The sequence below is a fragment of the Budorcas taxicolor genome, chromosome 1 (genome assembly GCF_023091745.1).
Source record: "Budorcas taxicolor isolate Tak-1 chromosome 1, Takin1.1, whole genome shotgun sequence".
NCBI classification, from domain to species: Eukaryota; Metazoa; Chordata; class Mammalia; order Artiodactyla; family Bovidae; genus Budorcas; species Budorcas taxicolor.
In genome coordinates, this window is record NC_068910.1 from 132,845,984 (window position 1) to 132,864,703 (window position 18,720).

At 38.8% G+C, this 18,720-nt stretch overlaps 1 protein-coding gene across 1 annotated transcript in view; it reads right to left on the reverse strand.

Annotated features, from left to right (window-relative positions):
* The window catches only part of CCDC14 (coiled-coil domain containing 14), a 45,164-nt gene that overhangs the window by 15,411 nt on the left and 11,033 nt on the right, over nt 1-18,720 (reverse strand). Inside the window, exons 6-9 of the mRNA XM_052646473.1 lie at nt 9,481-9,717; nt 9,274-9,368; nt 7,899-8,397; nt 5,461-5,602 (exon numbers count right to left, since the gene is read on the reverse strand). Of these exons, the coding sequence (XP_052502433.1) occupies nt 5,461-5,602; nt 7,899-8,397; nt 9,274-9,368; nt 9,481-9,717 (973 nt within the window). The remainder of the gene's footprint in view (nt 1-5,460; nt 5,603-7,898; nt 8,398-9,273; nt 9,369-9,480; nt 9,718-18,720) is intronic.

The window sequence follows — 18,720 nt, forward strand, 5'->3', positions numbered from 1 at the left end:
AAAATTCTCAGCCACACTAGTATGAAGAAATACAAATTTAAAACAGGAGGTATTTTATGACCACAGGATTCACAAAAATAAAAGGAAATAACACTTTTATATATATATATATATATTTGGCTGCACCGGGTCTTAGTTGCAGGATCTTTACTTATGTGTGTGTGTGTCTCTCCGACTCTTTTGTGATCCCATGGACAGTAGCCTGCCAAGCTTCTTGTCTATGGCATTTCCCAGGCAAGAATACTGGGGTAGGTTGCTATTTCATTCTCAAAGGAAATAACACTTTTTGTTGGTGACAGGATAAGGAAATGAAATATCTCATTTGGTATGAGTCTCTACTTGCTCCTTCTCAGGTTTCTTTCACAGGCTTCTCCTTCTGTGTTCTCTGCTTAAGAAGCTGTCATTCCCCAGCAATGCACTCTTGGTTATGTTCACACTCTATACCTTCTTAGTGAATTCAACACTTACACGCTGAGAGCAAACCACTTGCTTTTAATCATTACTGTCTCCAGTACCTACACAGGGCCAGGTCTGTAGTAAATGCTCAATAAAAATGTGCTCAGTTAATAACTCCCAAGTTTATGTTTCTACCCTGAATCTTGTTTGTGGGTTCCACTCATACCATACATGTCTCCAGATGGTCTAAATCTTAACTCACTGGTTCTCCCACTACATTTTATAACTAAAAACTAAAATGAAATAACAAATAAACAATCTATTCTTCTAGTAACTTCCATCTGGAAGAATTATGTTATCATATCAAATTATCAGGCCAAAGACAACGCCACAGCCCAGTTCCTGCCTTTCAGTTCCAGTTCATTTCTTTGTTCTTCGTGGGTACATAATGGTCTTGTATTTGAGTCTTAACTCAGGAAATGGTCATAAGTTCTAACTTGCCCTTTAAATATTAAGGCACTCACTAGCTTAACTGGAATCCCCACAACCTTCATCCAGGAAATTTTGGAATGGGCCACAAGGTCACAATGAATGGGTCACTACAGATATTTTATGGGTAGGGACCAAGAACAGTACTAACAGTTGAGTACTGTTTCAGGAGTCTCACATAAAAACTGCCCAGATCCAAATGCCAAACAAACAATGAAGCTAGCTATTTTTTTTAATGCCACAAGATGGCAATAAACACCAAGAAAGTCCTGAAAGATCAGTTTTTTTGGCTAAAAAGGAAGAGGAAGTTTAAAAATGTCCAAACAAGAAAAAAAAAAAAACCTTGTTTTTGATTGAAAATGCTGAAAAACACTTTTGAATGAGCCTATGCATTCCAACTCTCATTTATAACAGATTATGGATGATTCCTTCCAAATAAAGATTAACAAAGAGACACAAAAATTCCTACTTCTGCTGGAAATCTCATTCTGCTAAAAAAAAAAAAAAAAGCATATCTGACAAATTCTTCATTTTTCAATAATTTCATTTTTGGAAGGTCAGGTAAACGGTGGCAGTAGCATGATATATAATCTTTGTCCTCTAAGGACACAGCCAAGAAACGTTGGTGCCAAGTCTGAAGAATTAGGTTAGACATCAAACTGATACCTTTTTAAAAAATTAAAAACAAGCAGTGACCAATAAAGTAAGTTTTATTTTCTAAAGTGGCTTATACCACAGTCATTAAGACAGTATGGTACGGGCACAGAGACAGAAATATAGATCAGTGGAACAAAATAGAAAGCCCAGAGATAAATCCACACACATATGGACACCTTATATTTGACAAAGGAGGCAAGAATATACAATGGATTAAAGACAACCTCTTTAACAAGTGGTGCTGGGAAAACTGGTCAACCACTTCTAAAAGAATGAAACTAGAACACTTTCTAACACCATACACAAAAATAAACTCAAAATGGATTAAAGATCTAAACGTAAGACCAGAAACTATAAAACTCCTAGAGGAGAACATAGGCAAAACACTCTCCGACATACATCACAGTAGGATCCTCTATGATCCACCTCCCAGAATACTGGAAATAAAAGCAAAAATAAACAAATGGGACTAATTAAACTTAAAAGCTTCTGCACAACAAAGGAAACTATAAGCAAGGTGAAAAGAAAGCCTTCGGAATGGGAGAAAATAATAGCAAATAAAGCAACTGACAAACAACTAATCTCAAAAATATACAAGCAACTCCTGCAGCTCAATTCCAGAAAAATAAATAACCCAATCAAAAAATGGGCCAAAGAACTAAATAGACATTTCTCCAAAGAAGACATACAGATGGCTAACAAACACATGAAAAGATGCTCAGCATCACTCATTATCAGAGAAATGCAAATCAAAACCACAATGAGGTACCATTTCACACCAGTCAGAATGGCTGCAATCCAAAAGTCCACAAGCAATAAATGCTGGAGAGGGTGTGGAGAAAAGGGAACCCTCTTACACTGTTGGTGGGAATGCAAACTAGTACAGCCACTATGGAGAACAGTGTGGAGATTCCTTAGAAAACTACAAATAGAACTGCCTTATGACCCAGCAATCCCACTGCTGGGCATACACATCGAGGAAACCAGAAATGAAAGAGACTCATGTACTGCAATGTTCATCGCAGCACTGTTTATAATAGCCAGGACATGGAAACAACCTAGATGTCCATCAGCAGATGAATGGATAAGAAAGCTGTGGTACATATACACAATGGAGTATTACTCAGCCATTAAAAAGAATACATTTGAATCCGTTCTAATGAGGTGGATGAAACTGGAGCCTATTATACGGAGTGAAGTAAGCCAGAAAGAAAAACACCAATACAGTAATGCCAAAGAATGCTCAAACTACCGTACAATTGCACTCATCTCACATGCTAGTAAAGTAATGCTCAAAATTCTCCAAGCCAGACTTCAGCAATACGTGACTGTGAACTCCCTGATGTTCAAGCTGGTTTTAGAAAAGGCAGAGGAACCAGAGATCAAATTGCCAACATCTGCTGGATCATGGAAAAAGCAAGAAGAGTTCCAGAAAATCATCTATTTCTGCTTTACTGACTATGCCAAAGCCTTTGACTGTGTGGATCACAATAAACTGTGGAAAATTCTGAAAGAGATGGGAATACCAGATCACCTAACCTGCCTCTTGAGAAATCTGTATGCAGCTCAGGAAGCAACATTACTGGACATGGAACAACAGACTGGTTCCAAATAGGAAAAGGAGTACATCAAGGCTGCATATTGTCACCCTGCTTATTTAACTTCTATGCAGAGTACATCATGAGAAACGCTGGACTGGAAGAAACACAAGCTGGAATCAAGATTGCCGGGAGAAATATCAATAACCTCAGATATGCAGATGACACCACCCTTACGGCAGAAAGTGAAGAGGAGCTAAAAAGCCTCTTGATGAAAGTGAGAGGAGAGTGAAAAAGTTGGCTTAAAGCTCAACATTCAGAAAACGAAGATCATGGCATCCGGTCCCATCACTTCATGGGAAATAGAGGGGGGCTCCAAAATCACTGCAGATGGTTGACTGCAGCCATGAAATTAAAAGATGCTTACTCCTTGGAAGAAAAGTTATGACCAACCTAGATAGTATATTCAAAAGCAGAGACGTTACTTTGCCGACTAAGGTCTGTCTAGTCAAGGCTATGGTTTTTCCAGTGGTCATGTACGGATGTGAGAGTTGGACTGTGAAAAAGGCTGAGCACCGAAGAACTGATGCATTTGAACTGTGGTGTTGGAGAAGACTCTTGAGGGTCCCTTGGACTGCAAGGAGATCCAACCAGTCCATTCTGAAGGAGATCAACCCTGGATTTCTTTGGAAGGAATGATGCTAAAGCTGAAGCTCCAGTACTTCGGACAACTCATGCGAAGAGTTGACTCACTGGAAAAGACTCTGATGCTGGGAGGGATTGGGGGCAGGAGGAGAAGGGATGACCCAGGATGAGATGGCTGGATGGCATCACAGACTCAATGGACGTGAGTCTGAGTGAACTCTGGGAGATGGTGATGGACAGGGAGGCCTGGCGTGCTGCGATTCATGGGGTCGCAAAGAGTCGGACACGACTGAGCGACTGAACTGAACTGAACTGAACTGAACTGAATGCATATATATGGAATTTAGAAAGATGGTAACGATAACCCTATATGTGAGTGAGACAGCAAAAGATACACAGATGTATAGAACAGTCTTTTGGACTCTGTAGGAGAGGGAGAGGGTGGGATGATTTGGGAGAATGGCACTGAAACATGTATAATACCATACATGAAACGAATCGCCAGTCCAGGTTCGATGCATGATACTAGATGCTTGGGGCTGGTGCACTGGGACGACCAGAGGGATGGTACAGGGAGGGAAGAGGGAGGGGGGTTCAGGATGGGGAACACGTGTATACCTGTGGTGGATTCATGTTGATGTATGGCAAAACCAATACAATACTGTAAAGTAATTAACCTCCAATTAAAATAAATAAATTTATATTTAAAAAAGATAAAGTGGCTTATGAATTAGCTCCTAGAGCAATTTTAAACTGTTCTGCAACTTCCCCAGTGTCACAGTGTATAAGAATTTGCCTGCCAGTGCAGGGGACACAGGTTCAATCCCTGGTTTGGGAAGATTCCACATGCCACTGAGAAACTAAGCCCGTGCACCACAACTGCTGAGACTGCAGGCCGCAACTACTGAAGCCTGAGCACCTAGAGCCTGTGCTCTGCCTGAAGAGAAGCCACCGCAATGAGAAGTCCACACACCACAACAAAGAGTAGCCCCTGCTTGCTGCAACTAGAGAAAGTCTACGCAAAGCAACGAACACCCAGCGCAGCCAAAAGATAAAAATCAATCAATCAATCAAAGAAAAATGTTCTAAGAAATAGAAATAAATAACAACTATCGATATTTCCTACGGTCACAATAGCAAGATAAATAATACACAGAGTCTAAGTTCTGGGCTTCCCAGGTGGCTCAGCAGTAAAGAATTCCCCTGCAATGTAGGAGACCCAGATTTGATCCCTGGGGTCAGGAAGATGCCCTGGAGAAGGAAATGCAACTCATTCCTCTAGTATGCTCGCCTGGGAAATCCCGTGGACAGAGGAGCCTGGCAGGCTACAGTCCATGGGGTTGCAGAGTCGAACATGACTGAAGCAACTGAGCACAAGCACCGCATAGCCTGAAAGTGAAAGTGAAAGTCGCTCAGTCGTGTCCAACTTTTTGCGACCCCATGGATGATACAGTCCATGGACTGCATAGCCTAGAGTAGCCTAATAAATACCTCTCTATTTGTTACCAACCAAGTGACAGCAGGTGTGAAAAAGTTGTGAAAAAACTAGTGGGCACAAATAATGGAAGAGTTAGAGACTGCTGTCAGTATTTGGAAAATAGAGGATTAAGAGTATAAACACAGTGAGACTATGTCTATTTTCCTTACAAAGCCCTAGATATCTCATCAGGCATTTTTGTTCTGGTCATGGGACATCTCTGCATGGAGACAAAACAATTCAAAGCACAACTCTTACCTGCGTAAATGAGCATTTTCACTTCTTAGTGGCTGCACGGCCAGTGCTATTTCAACCTGAATATTTGTGTTTGCACTTACAGCTGGAAGCAGAGATATACACATCTCCAGTTCTGTAATCAACCTCTGAATTTCTGAATCTTCTATAAAAAAGAGAAGAAATGAGTAAACACAGTATTATAAATTTCTTTTTTGATAAGATTATTCATATGTGTTACTAAAAAAGAAAACATTTCACATATATACATATGTACTATAAACAAACTCAACTCAGTTATTTATGAATTTATTATACAAATCCTATTTTCCTTTTTCCTGTAGTCTGCATTTCCTTATTGAGAAGAATTCTAAAGGCATTAAGTTCAGCAAACTAAAGATTTATGTTAAGTCACAGAATTATGATATCAGTGATTTTTTTTTCAGTTAAAGTGTCTAGTAGGAAGATGGTTTATATATATCTCCTAGTCCACATGTTCCTATAATTACTAAAGGGTTTCTTATAATTGATTTTAGTATTAACAACATAACCTTTGATCCTGGCATTAAGCGAATACTTCACTTCTGGTGATTCAATTTGGAAATATATTGAGGGAGGGTCTACTAAGAAAAGGTTTTATTATTTAACTTTATAAAGTAAATCTAACACAAGCAGCTACACTTCATTTGATGCAGCATCAGAAGCAGTACCATTTTTGTCATTAACTGTGGGGAGTGGATGATTTGGGAGGTGGCAAAAAGATACAGGTAGAAGGTAGATTTTAGATCTCTTGTCCTTTTACTTTTGTTCATTTTTATTCAGATTTTCTGTGAACTGCTAGAAAAATGGTAGAGATGAATTTATTTGCAAAGCAGAAACAGAGTCACAAATGTAGCAAAAAAGCTTATGGCCAGCAAGGAGGGAGAAGGTGGGATGAACTGGGAGATGAGGGTTGATATACGTACAGTACTATGCAAAAAACAGATCACTAACGAGAACCTATGGTAGAGCACAGGGAAACCTACGTGATCTATGGTGGCCTAAACAGGAAGAAAATTTAAAGAAGAGTGGATACATGTATGCATACAACTGATGCACTTTGCTGTACAGGAGAAACTCATTCAACACTATAAAGCAACTATACTTCAATTAAACAAAAATTTCTGTGAAATGAAAACATTTAATAAATATAATATTAACTGTCTGATATCCAAAAGAGATAAAGTATTCAGCTACAAAAAGTTAACAATTCCACAAGTATGTTAACACCTTAATGGAAAGTTTACATGCATATAATAAACAACTGTGCCCAATTACAGAGCAGAATGCTCTGTAGAGGGGTTTTGCATGAAAGCACTGGGGGCAGAGACCTGGGCTCCACCATTTTCCTGCAAGGTACCTTAGTCAAATTACTTAATTCTTGAAGCCTAGGTTTCTTCATGGTTAAATGGATAACAACAGTACCTCATGGGGTTGCTGAGAGGATTAAATGAAATACTGTTCTCCAAGCCTCAGTTTCCTCATCTGTAAAATGGGGACAATAATAGTACCTCATAGGGTTGCTGTGAGGATTAAATGAGATAATGCATATAAAACACTTAGCACAGTGCTGGGCACATGCCAAGTGCTCAGTAAGTGATAGCTAATATTACTACTATTATAATTGTTACCAACGATTTAGTACTCAGTTAAGAGAATACTAATGAACTAACAGTCTGAACATACAGGAGATTTTAATATACTGAACCACAAGATTAACAGTGCTACAATCCTAATAATACAGATAAATTTTAAGACTTGGTAATTTTTTTGTCAGACTGCAAATATTAGGTACTCAGAACTTCCATAATCAATTACTGTGTTTTCTAGATGACAAATGTGTAACTAACTCCAAGTGAAAGTCATTATTCAGAATATACATACATAATGAAAATGAATACAACCTGGCTCAAATATCTCATGACTCCACCTAAGATATTTTTCTTGATTAATTAGAATATCTTAAGAGTGAATTGAAAAGGGCATCAGAAGATTTAGGTTCCTTCTCAAAGTGAGATTTGTTAAACATTGTAACAGTTATTAAATAAATGATGAGAGGAAAACTTCTACATCTTTTAAAGTAGGAAAAATTATCACTCTGTTCTAGGGAGTTAACCATGTCCTCCAACCCCTTAAAATTTATCTCTATAAATTTTCTTTGGTTGAATCTTTTCAAGGTCCCTTTGAATCAAGTAGAATGAACACACACTTACAAGTGAAAGAATAATATTCCCTAGCATATTTCAAATCCACAGGAAACAACAGGGAGCAAAAACCCACAAAATAAGAATAAAACAGACAAAACTCATTTCTTCATTAGCATAAGACATACTTCTATGGAAAATATCACAAACTTCATGTTGATTATCCTGAATTTAAATGATGACATGCCACAGAAAATTATAAAGAAAGTACTTATCTACCTTGTTCTGCTACCAGGGCCTTGAGCTCTCCCAACAAATACTTGATAGTTCTAACTTTTTCAGCACTCTGGTTCACGTTTTTTGCCTTCTGCACATCCTTTATTCTTGAATCTCGCAGAGGTATGTTTAAATCCTTTCCTTCACTTCTGACCTCACCAATGTGTTCGTGAGTACATTTTTCTTCATTAGTAGCCAAGAAAGCTGGCTGTAATAAGGTGGGGCTGCGGCCAGTGGGACTGTCAGGATGAGAACGCAACAGTTTCATGTATGTTTGGAAACACTTCAGTAAGTCTGGTTCCTCAGAAAGTCTTTTCGGCAGAACCCCATTAGCAAGACCCAGTTGCTGAAATATTGGAGTAGCTGGTTTGCCAGCTTGGGGCAGGTTACATGAAACTCCAAGACAGGTATTGAAGGAATTCCTTACAACATCATCAGTACAGTTCACAGAAATTGTTCTTCCTTGTGATGCAAACTGACTGTCACCATCAGTCTGAACTTCCTAAAGAAAGAAAAAAACAAGCTAAGACTTCAAAAATAATGAGCACTGACTTGTGGGCATTAACTACAATAAACTCAAACGAAAAATGTTAGAAGATGACATTTGCAGGATGGAGTTGCAGATTACCAGTGAATAAGTCAATTTCCCCTTAGCTCACTATTCTGCATTTTTAAAGCTTAATTAGTTCACTCAGTAATATGGGAACGTTATAAAGCCATGACCAAAATAGATTGTTTGCAAATATCATAAATGGTTTAAAGGCATCAAAAAATTAGTCTACTTTGGGACTAAAATAAACTTCCACTTTGGGAAATCACAGTGTAGAAAATAAGCTGAAAAGGCTTCTGCATAAACATATTTAGAGAAATGTTACAGTAGTAAAAAATTTATTTTAATGTCTAACCATAGGTGAGGAGTTACACAGACCATGGTATATCCACTAAATAGAGTAGTAAGAACTTAGTAAAAATTTACAAAAGGTAAATCACAATTAAATGTTAAGTGAAAAAAAAGCAGCATGTAAAGCTATATAAAATATGATGATATTTTTAAAAGAAAGTTTACTTAACAAATTAAAAGAAAACGAAACCTACACAAAGAATTAAATGACTGGAACATGCTCTATCAATGCGTTAACAGTAGTTGTGCTTCGGTGGTAGGTATGGGTGATTTTTTTTTTCTAGTAATCTTTTTCCTTCCCCCTGCCCACCACTGTCCTTAATTAACAGGCAAACTGTTCTAATAAAAAATAACTCAAAAAATAATTGGTCTTTACATCCTAGGGCATTAAGATACAATCAGCAAATCAAACTTTCTCTCAAGATGACAATTTCTAAAAGTAAATTATTACTTATATAGTATATAAACTGCACTCACAGAATGAACCATTGGAGGACAGGGTGGCTGCTGAGGTAACTGGACTGGGATAGAGGTGCGTAAACCATAACTAGAAGGTGAAGACGTCTGAGATTCTAAAATGTTAAAGGGAGAAAAAGTCATTCACATCTCAGACTGCTTATACAATTACCAGGCAACTTAATTAGAGCTTATATTCATGCTTTTTAAAACATCATTCATACTAACCAGAACCAGACACAGTGTGGCAAGATGCAGTAGGAATTCCATTAGGGTTGTTCTTTGAAGCCAAGTTATTCATCAGTGACATTTGAGTCTGCACATGTTCGCAAAGAGCTTGGTATATTAAGGGTGAATACATTCCACAATGGTCTTGTAGTGACCAATTTTGCAGTATATCTGATGAGTCTCTTTCACTTCCAACAGAAGCATCATTAGGTATCTGCTTCTTATTACCTGAAGATACTAATATGGAAAAAGGGGAAAACAATTTCTGAAATATGGTTCTTTTCAAAAACCTTTACCAAAGGTATTAGAGGAAAAAAGGGCTCTCAGAAGTAACTTGATTCATCACATACTTTACAGAGTGTGATCACCCTTAAAGAAAATCACCTCAAATTCTTTTTTTAAAAGGAGGTAATGAATCAGGTTCTCCTCAAAATTAACTTATACTATGTCTTTAAAATCTCTATTAAATGCTACTCATAATGCACTTGAGTTGGGAAAGGAGTCATTGGAAGGACTGATGCTGACGCTGAAACTCCAATACTTTGGCCACCTGATAAGAACTGACTCACTGGAAGAACTGACTCATTGGAAAAGTCAGTTTTTGATGCTGGGAAAGTTGAAGGCAGGAAGGGGATGACAGAGGATGAGATGGTTGGGTGGCATCACTGACTCGATGCACATGAGTTTGAGGAAAGCTCTGGGAGTTGGCGATAGACAGGGAAGCCTGGCGTGCTACAGTCCATGGGTTCGCAAAGAGTTGGACACGACTGAGTGACTGAACTAAATGGAATGCTCCTGAGAGGGAGAATGGAACAGAAAGATAGAATACCTTGTACAAGTATGATGCTTTGATGATAATGATGCTAATAACAACAACAATAATAAATAAATCAGAGCTTTTAGAGAAAGTGAATTAATCTACACATTGAGCTCTCAAATAAGACCTTAACCTGACATTTAAAGTCTCAAAAGCCTAACCACAACATAATTTTCCAACCATCTTTCCATCACCCTCAACTAAGAAATCTTTCAATCCAGTCAGACCAATTTAGACACCTACAAGCTTTTCCCACTTTCTTATAATATTACTCATGATGAACCATACCTTTCGATTCAATTCTACCTAACTCAGCAAAGCTCATCTGAAGCCTTCTCCAGTCATTCCAGTCTAGTGGCTGCTCTTCACCATGCCACAGTACACACTGTCTATACTAACCATGTATCACTTGGATACTATACTATATTGCTTATCTTTCACTCTCTTGTCTGTTTGACTAAACGATAAGCTTCTTTAGGCAGGGCTGTCTCTCAAACCTCATTAGTTTTGTATTAATCTATGTACAGAGTAATTAATACATGAAAAATAACAGTTTTCTACCTAGGACTACTCCATAGATCACTATCAAAATCTATTTCTTTGTCTAATAAGATTCCCTTCCCAAATTGTTTTAAAGACTATTAATAGAAATGAGGGTATTCTTGTTAGATCATAGATTATCAGAGTACAAAACAAACTTAGAAAAACATATACTTTTTGGCAAAAGCTTACCAAAGCTAAACATATATTTTATGATACAGCAGTTATATTTCGGGGAATATACCTGACAGAAATGAGTATTATGTCTACTAAAAAATGTGTACAAGAATGTTCACAACAGCTTTATTAGCAGTAGCCCCAACTGAAAACCCAAACAGTCATGAATAGTAGAAATGGATGAATTGTGGTGTAGCCATATGATAGAATACTATACAGCAATGGAAAAGAACAAAGTACTGATATACTCTGGCTGCCCATATGAAGTTAACAGATACACTGTGTGACAGTCAGACGCAAGACTACACAGTGTACAGCTGCATTTTCACAGTGTACATGAAGTTCAAAGATAGTAAAACTATCCAATCGAGAAAGAAGTCAGAAAAGTGTTTATTCAAGGATGAGGAGACAGGTAATAATGAGAATACTGATGGATAGGAGCCTGGTAGGGTACTGAAATCGTTCTTTATTTTCAACTGGGTGGTCAACTACACGGATGTACACATATGCAAATATTTATTGAGATTTATACACTTGCTTTATTAAAGTTAATCCTTACTTAAAAAGTGAAAAGTTAAAATTTTTTAAATGGTATGGAATTCCCTAAATACATACACAATTTATTGAAAATAAAAACACTGCTAAAAGCATAAAACCTACAAGTAAAAGCAAAAAACCTACAAGTAAAAGCAAAACGTTAAAGGCAAATGAAATATTATAACCAATAAACACAGAAAACTACTACTAAGTTATTATTTGGCTATGAAAATGGTTGGAGATACTGGATGCATCTATCTTGACTTGAGTTATTCTTTCCTTTGTGATAACCTGCTGGTGTGAACATACTTCCCTGGCCTGCATATGAGCTTTAACAATTAATAGCTGAATAACTTCTGGCAAATTATTTAACCTCTCTTGGACACGTCTTCCTCATCAGAAAAATGATGATAAGAGCATTACCTGTTTCATAACACTGTTATGAAAATTAAATAGCACAGGTAAACCATCAGTGTCTAGCACACAGTAAGAACTCAGTAAATGTTACAGCCACTACCAAATGGCTCCAAAGTCTTAACAGGGCCAAATAAATATTTTATATTCATAGATCTTCCCAACTGATATCACTAATAAATCTCTAACCATTTCCCCTCTAAGGTGACATGCAATAACTTACTCTTCACTCTCTGAATATATGAACTAAAACAAACTGGTTAATAAACATTTCTGTTAAAAAAAAAAAAAACAAACTGGAAATGTTGTTGAGTCACTAAATTGTGTCCAACTATTTGCAACCTCCTGGATTGTAGTACACCTCCTCCTCTGTTCTCCACTATCTCCCAGTTTGCTCAAATTCATATCTATTGAGTCGTCTAGCCATCTCATCCTCTGCTGACTCCTTCTCCTTTTCCCTTCAATCTTTTCCAGCATCAGCTGACTCTTTTCCAATGAGTCAGCTCTTCACATCAGGTGGCCAAATTATTGGAGCTTCAGCGTCAGTCCTTTCAATGAATATTCAGGGTTGATTTCCTTTAGGATTGACTGGTTTCATCTCCTTGCAGTCCAAAGGACTCTCAAGAGTCTTCTCCAGCACCACAGTACAAAAGCATCAATTTTTTAGCACTCACCCTTCTTTATGGTCCAACTCTCACATCTGTACATGACTACTGGAAAGGCCTAGCTTTGACTATACAATCTTGGTCAGCAAAGTGATGTCTCTGCTTTTTAATAGGCTAAGTTTGTCATAGCTTTCCCTCCAAGAAGCAAGTGTCTTTTAATTTCATGACTGCAGTCATTGTCCGCAGTCAAGAAAATAAAATCTGTTACTACTTCTACATTTCCTCCTTCTACCTGCCATGAAATGATGGGACCAGATACCATGACCTTAGTTTTTTTAATGTTGAGTTTCAAGCCAGCTTTTTCACTCTCCTCTTTCACTCTCATCAAGAGGCACTTTACCTCTTCTTTACTTTCTGCCATTAGAAAGTGAGATCTTTTCAGTTGTGGCATGTGGGATCTAGTTCCCTGACCACGGATAGAACCTGGGTCCCCCTGCACTGGGAGTGTGGAGTATTAGCCACTGGACCACGAAGGAAATCCTTAGTGGAAAAACAATTTATAATAAATAAAAAGGAAAAGTATCCTCCTAAAATAGTCTTCACTTTGAAATCTAAAATGATGAAAGCTGAGATCCCATGCAGCCCACAGCCATCTAGCACATTGCTCTTCCTTTCCTCCTAAGTCCTAGGTCTCTCTTCTGCTCTTGGATTTACTTTGGCTCCATAATATTTGCCTGGTTTTAGGAATTCTCAGATTTTATACTCATAGGTCCCAAGCACCGGCACTCATTCACTTTCTTTTCAAGAGATGGCTTTCACAATCTCTGTTTCAGTTCAGTCTCTCAGTCGTGTCCGACTCCTTGCCACCCCACAAATCACAGCACTCCAGGCCTCCCTGTCCATCACCAACTCCCGGAGTTCACTCAAACTCATGTCCATCGAGTCGGTGATGCCACCCAGCCATCTCATCCTCTGTCGTCCCCTTCTCCTCCTGCCCCCAATCCCTCCCAGCAGCAGAGTCTTTTCCAATGAGTCAACTCTTCGCGTGAGGTGGCCAAAGTATTGGAGTTTCAGCTTCAGCATCAGCCTTCCAATGAACACCCAGGACTGATCTCCCTTAGGATGGACTGGTTGGATCTCCTTGAAGTCCAAGGGACTCTCAAGAGTCTTCTCCAACACCACAGTTCAAAAGCATCAATCCTTTGATGCTCAGCTTTTTCACAGTCCAACTCTCACATCCATACATGACCACTGGAAAAACAATAGCTTGACTAGACAGACCTTTGTTGGCAAAGTAATATCTCTGCTTTTGAATACGTTATCTAGGTTGGTCATAACTTTCCTCTCAAGGAGTAAGTGTCTTAATTTCATGGTTGCAATCACCATCTGCAGTGATTTTGGAGCCCAGAAAAATAAAGTCAGCCACTGTTTCCACTGTTTCCCCATCTATTTCCCATGAAGTGATGGGGCCAGATGCCATGATCTTCGTTTTCTGAATGTTGAGCTGTAAGCCAACTTTTTCACTCTCCTCTTTCACTTTCATCAAGAGGCTCCTTAGTTCCTCTTCACTTTCTGCCATAAGGGTGGTGTCATCTGCATATCTGAGGTTATTGATATTTCTCCCGGCAATCTTGATTCCAGCTTGTGTTTATTCCAGCCCAGCGTTTCTCATGATGTACTCTGCATAGAAGTTAAATAAGCAGGGTGACAATATACAGCCTTGAGGGACTCCTTTTCCTGTTTGGAACCAGTATGTTGTTCCACGTCCAGTTCTAACTGTTGCTTCCTGACCTGCATACAGGTTCCTCAAGAGGCAGGTCAGGTGGTCTGGTATTCCCATCTCTTTCAGAATTTTCCAGTTGATTGTGATCCACACAGTCAAAGGCTTTGTTATAGTCAATAAAGCAGAAAGAGATGTTTTTATGGAACTCTTGCTTTTTCCATGATCCAGCGGATGTTGGCAATTTGATCTCTGGTTCCTCTGCCTTTTCTAAATCCAGCTTGAACATCAGGAAGTTCACAGTTCACGTATTGCTGAAGCCTGGCTTAGAGAATCTTGAGCATTACTTTACTAGTGTGTGAGATGAGTGCAGTTGTGCGGTAGTTTGAGCATTCTTTGGCATTGCCTGTCTTTGGGATTAGAATGAAAATGGAACTTTTCCAGTCCTGTGGCCACTGAGGAGTTTTCCAAATTTACTGGCATACTGAGTGCAGCACTTTCACAGCATCATCTTTCAGGATTTGAAATAGCTCAACTGGAATTCCATCACCTCCACTAGCTTTGTTCCTAGTGATGCTTTCTAAGGCCCACTTGACTTCACATTCCAGGATGTCTGGCTCTAGGTGAGTGATCACACCATCGTGATTATCTGGGTCGTGAAGATCTTTTTTGTACAGTTCTTCAGTGTATTCTTGCCACCTCTTCTTAACATCTTCTGCTTCTGTTAGGTCCATACCATTTCTGTCCTTTATCGAGCCCATCTTTGCATGAAATGTTCCCTTGGTATCTCTAATTTTCTTGAAGAGATCTCTAGTCTTTCCCATTCTGTTGTTTTCCTCTATTTCTTTGCATTAATCGCTGAGGAAGGCTTTCTTATCTCTTCTTGCTATTCTTTGGAACTCTGCATTCAGATGCTTATATCTTTCCTTTTCTCCTTTGCTTTTTGCTTCTCTTCTTTTCACAGCTATTTGTAAGGCCTCCCCAGACAGCCATTTTGCTTTTTTGCATTTCTTTTCAATGGGGATGGTCTTGATCCCTGTCTCCTGTACAATGTCATGAACCTCCATCCATAGTTCATCAGGCACTCTATCAGATCTAGTCCTTAAATCTATTTCTCACTTCCACCGTATAAACATAAGGGATTTGATTTACGTCATACCTGAATGGTCTAGTGGTTTTCCCTACTTTTTTCAATTTAAGTCTGAATTTGGCAATAAGGAGTTCATGATCTGAGCCACAGTAAGCTCCCGGTCTTGTTTTTGCTGACTGTATAAAGCTTCTCCATCTTTGGCTGCAAAGAATATAATCAATCTGATTTCGGTGTTGACCATCTGGTGATGTCCATGTGTAGAGTCTTCTCTTGTGTTGTTGGAAGAGGGTGTTTGCTATGACCAGCGCATTCTCTTGGCAAAACTCTATTAGCCTTTGCCCTGCTTCATTCAGTATTCCAAAGCCAAATTTGCCTGTTACTCCAGGTGTTTCTTGACTTCCTACTTTTGCATTCCAGTCCCCTATAATGAAAAGGACATTTTTTTTGGATGTTAGTTCTAAAAGGTCTTGTAGGTCTTCATAGAACTGTTCAACTTCAGCTTCTTCAGTGTTACTGGTTGGGGCATAGACTTGGATTACTGTGATATTGAATGGTTTGCCTTGGAAACGAACAGAGATTATTCTGTCGTTTCTGAGATTTAAGTACTGCATTTCAGACTCTTTTGTTGACCATCATGGCTACTCCATTTCTTCTAAGGGATTCCTGCCCACAGTAGTAGATACAATGGTCATCTGAGTTAAATTCACCAATTCCGGTCCATTTTAGTTCGCTGATTCCTAGAATGTCGACGTTCACTCTTGCCATCTCCTGTTTGACCACTTCTAATTTGCCTTGATTCATGGACCTGACATTCCAGGTTCCTATGCAATATTGCTCTTTACAGCACTGGACCTTGCTTCTATCACCAGTCGCATCCACAGCTGGGTATTGTTTTTGCTTTGGCTCCATCCCTTCATTCTTTCTGGAGTTATTTCTCCACTGATCTCCAGGAGCATATGGGGCACCTACCAACCTGGGGAGTTCCCCTTTCAGTATCCTATCATTTTGTCTTTTCATACTGTTCATGGGGTTCTCAAGGCAAGAATATTGAAGTGGTTTGCCGTTCCCTTCTCCAGTGGACCACATTCTTCTTAATCTCTGATTAAGTTAAGCTACAGTATTTTGCCTTTGTCAGCAGATGCCATCACTCAACATAAGTTAATAAACTTCAAATACTTCTTAAAATTCAAAGCTTTAGAATTAACATGTCTTACTTAACTCCTCCATTAACTCAAACTATGTGAAACTCTATTGATAATGTTGTACATCTGTATTTAAGACACAAAAATCTTAAAACAATTTATCCAAGACAAGTTAAAAAGCATTAAGTGGATGTACAATTTTTAGATAATTCCTGCCACCCAAATATGGAATAAATACCTACTGCAGATAGGCATTGCTGGGTGCCTATTATAATTTGAAATATGGAGAACACCTGGCCTTGATGGGGGCAATTAATGCTCAAAATATTCTGCCTGTAGTGGTTTATTTCTCCAAGATGAGGGCAGAAATATATATATGATACTAAAGGTAGGAGCATGTGCCCACAGCATTCAATACACTTATCAAAATCTAAGTAGCTGCTTATTAAAAAAAATTTTTTTTTTCTTTTAAATGTCAGATGCACTCTTGGGTAAGCTCTCAATGCATTTTTGGAACTGCCTTTCTCCCTCATTCCTCTGAGAAAGCAACAGGGTGGGTGGGTGTGACTCCATAGACACCCAACAATCTGGCAGGTCCCACACAGAAAATACATAAGGAGCCCAAGCCCCAGAAGACAGTAACACAAAGTAGTAAGATAACATATGTTAAAGTTAAAATGATATGTAGATACTAGTTAACATGCTATAATAAATTCCTAAAGTTTTAATTATGACTGTCTCACCTGTGGAGAGATGAAAAAGGAAGGAAATGCAGTTTTGCCTATTTTTAAAAAAATGTTAAATTGGTGAGTTGTCAGAAATTGTGCTTTTTAGATAAAGGGCATTTTTATTTATTTTATTTAAAAAAAAATCTTTTGGCCATATCCAGCGGCATGCAGGATCTTAGTTCTCTGACCAGGCATCAAACTGTGCCCTCTACATTGGAAGTGTAGAGTCTTAACCATTGGACCACCAGGGAAATCCCAGCTTTTGTGTATTTTAGGCACTGTGATTAACAGAGCAAAAACCTTGTACTGGCTAACAGCTGTTAAGTACCAAAAAAGAAGAAAAAAAAAGATCCTTTGTAGACAGTGCTGCAGTGATAAATCAAAGAAAGATGAAGTAATTTAACCAAAGGGAAAGAGGTTTCTGCTTCCAAAGAACACACCTTGGTCAATGAGAACCATTTCTTATACTGTAACCCTAATGGAGATTGTCCTTTGGGAAGTAGGTCCTAACTTCTGATGATGACGGTGTAGGGGAAAGGACAATAAGATTATATACTGACAACAGGCCAGAACTGCTGATGTGACTCTAATCCAAATAAGAATTTAATGCTCGGGACTAAGAATGCCAGATCTCTCTCATTTGCTTCACCAAACCCACCTTCTACCCATCTCCACTCTGCTCTGCTATCTGTGGGATGCTACTCTATATGGATTACATTATTAAGAGACATTCCTTTATGGGTTTCTTCTGCTCCTACATGTTTTGCTGGGTTTACCAAAGAAAATGTAAGGCTTTGACCTAAGCTCTGTACCTGGGACATTTCTCAGGGCTGTGTTTATGGTGAGCAATGTTGAGGGATAAGGTGATGTTTTTCCCTTGGTCAGGTATAGGGTTTCTAACTGCTTACTACCAAAGCAATGAATCCCCCAAGCTCAGTGTTTTTCAGCTGAAACTCAAACCTTCAGCATGTGCAGTTTCCCCGTGAGCCCATCGTATCATCCCACTGGCAGTTGGCAGTGAGGCAGAACCAACACAAATATGCTAATGTGCATGCTGCTAGCTGGGCTATGAGCGCAGCACCTTTGTCTCTGGCCCAAGAGTCTTGTGTCTCTTGTCAACATGCATGACATAGTAAGGATAATCCATTAGCTTGTAAGAATGAAAATCAGATCCCTGACTAGATATACATCAACAGGGTTCCAGTTGGGTCCAATCCAATGGGAATTGTGGCATTATCAAAGAGAGGAAAAGGCATGCATTCAAGGTATTTCAAACTCCCTCTCTATGAGGCCACCTTGGGCTGGCTTTGTCCCTTAAAGCTCACTGCTCCTCTCAAGATGGCCTACTCTACAGAACAATATCTCTAGCTGAATCCCGGTAACCTCTTCCTCACCTTGTCCCTTAAGACCTAGGGATATTAACAGTTCTGTGCATGCTGCCAGCACTGGGCTAGCAGAATCCCTTGTGGT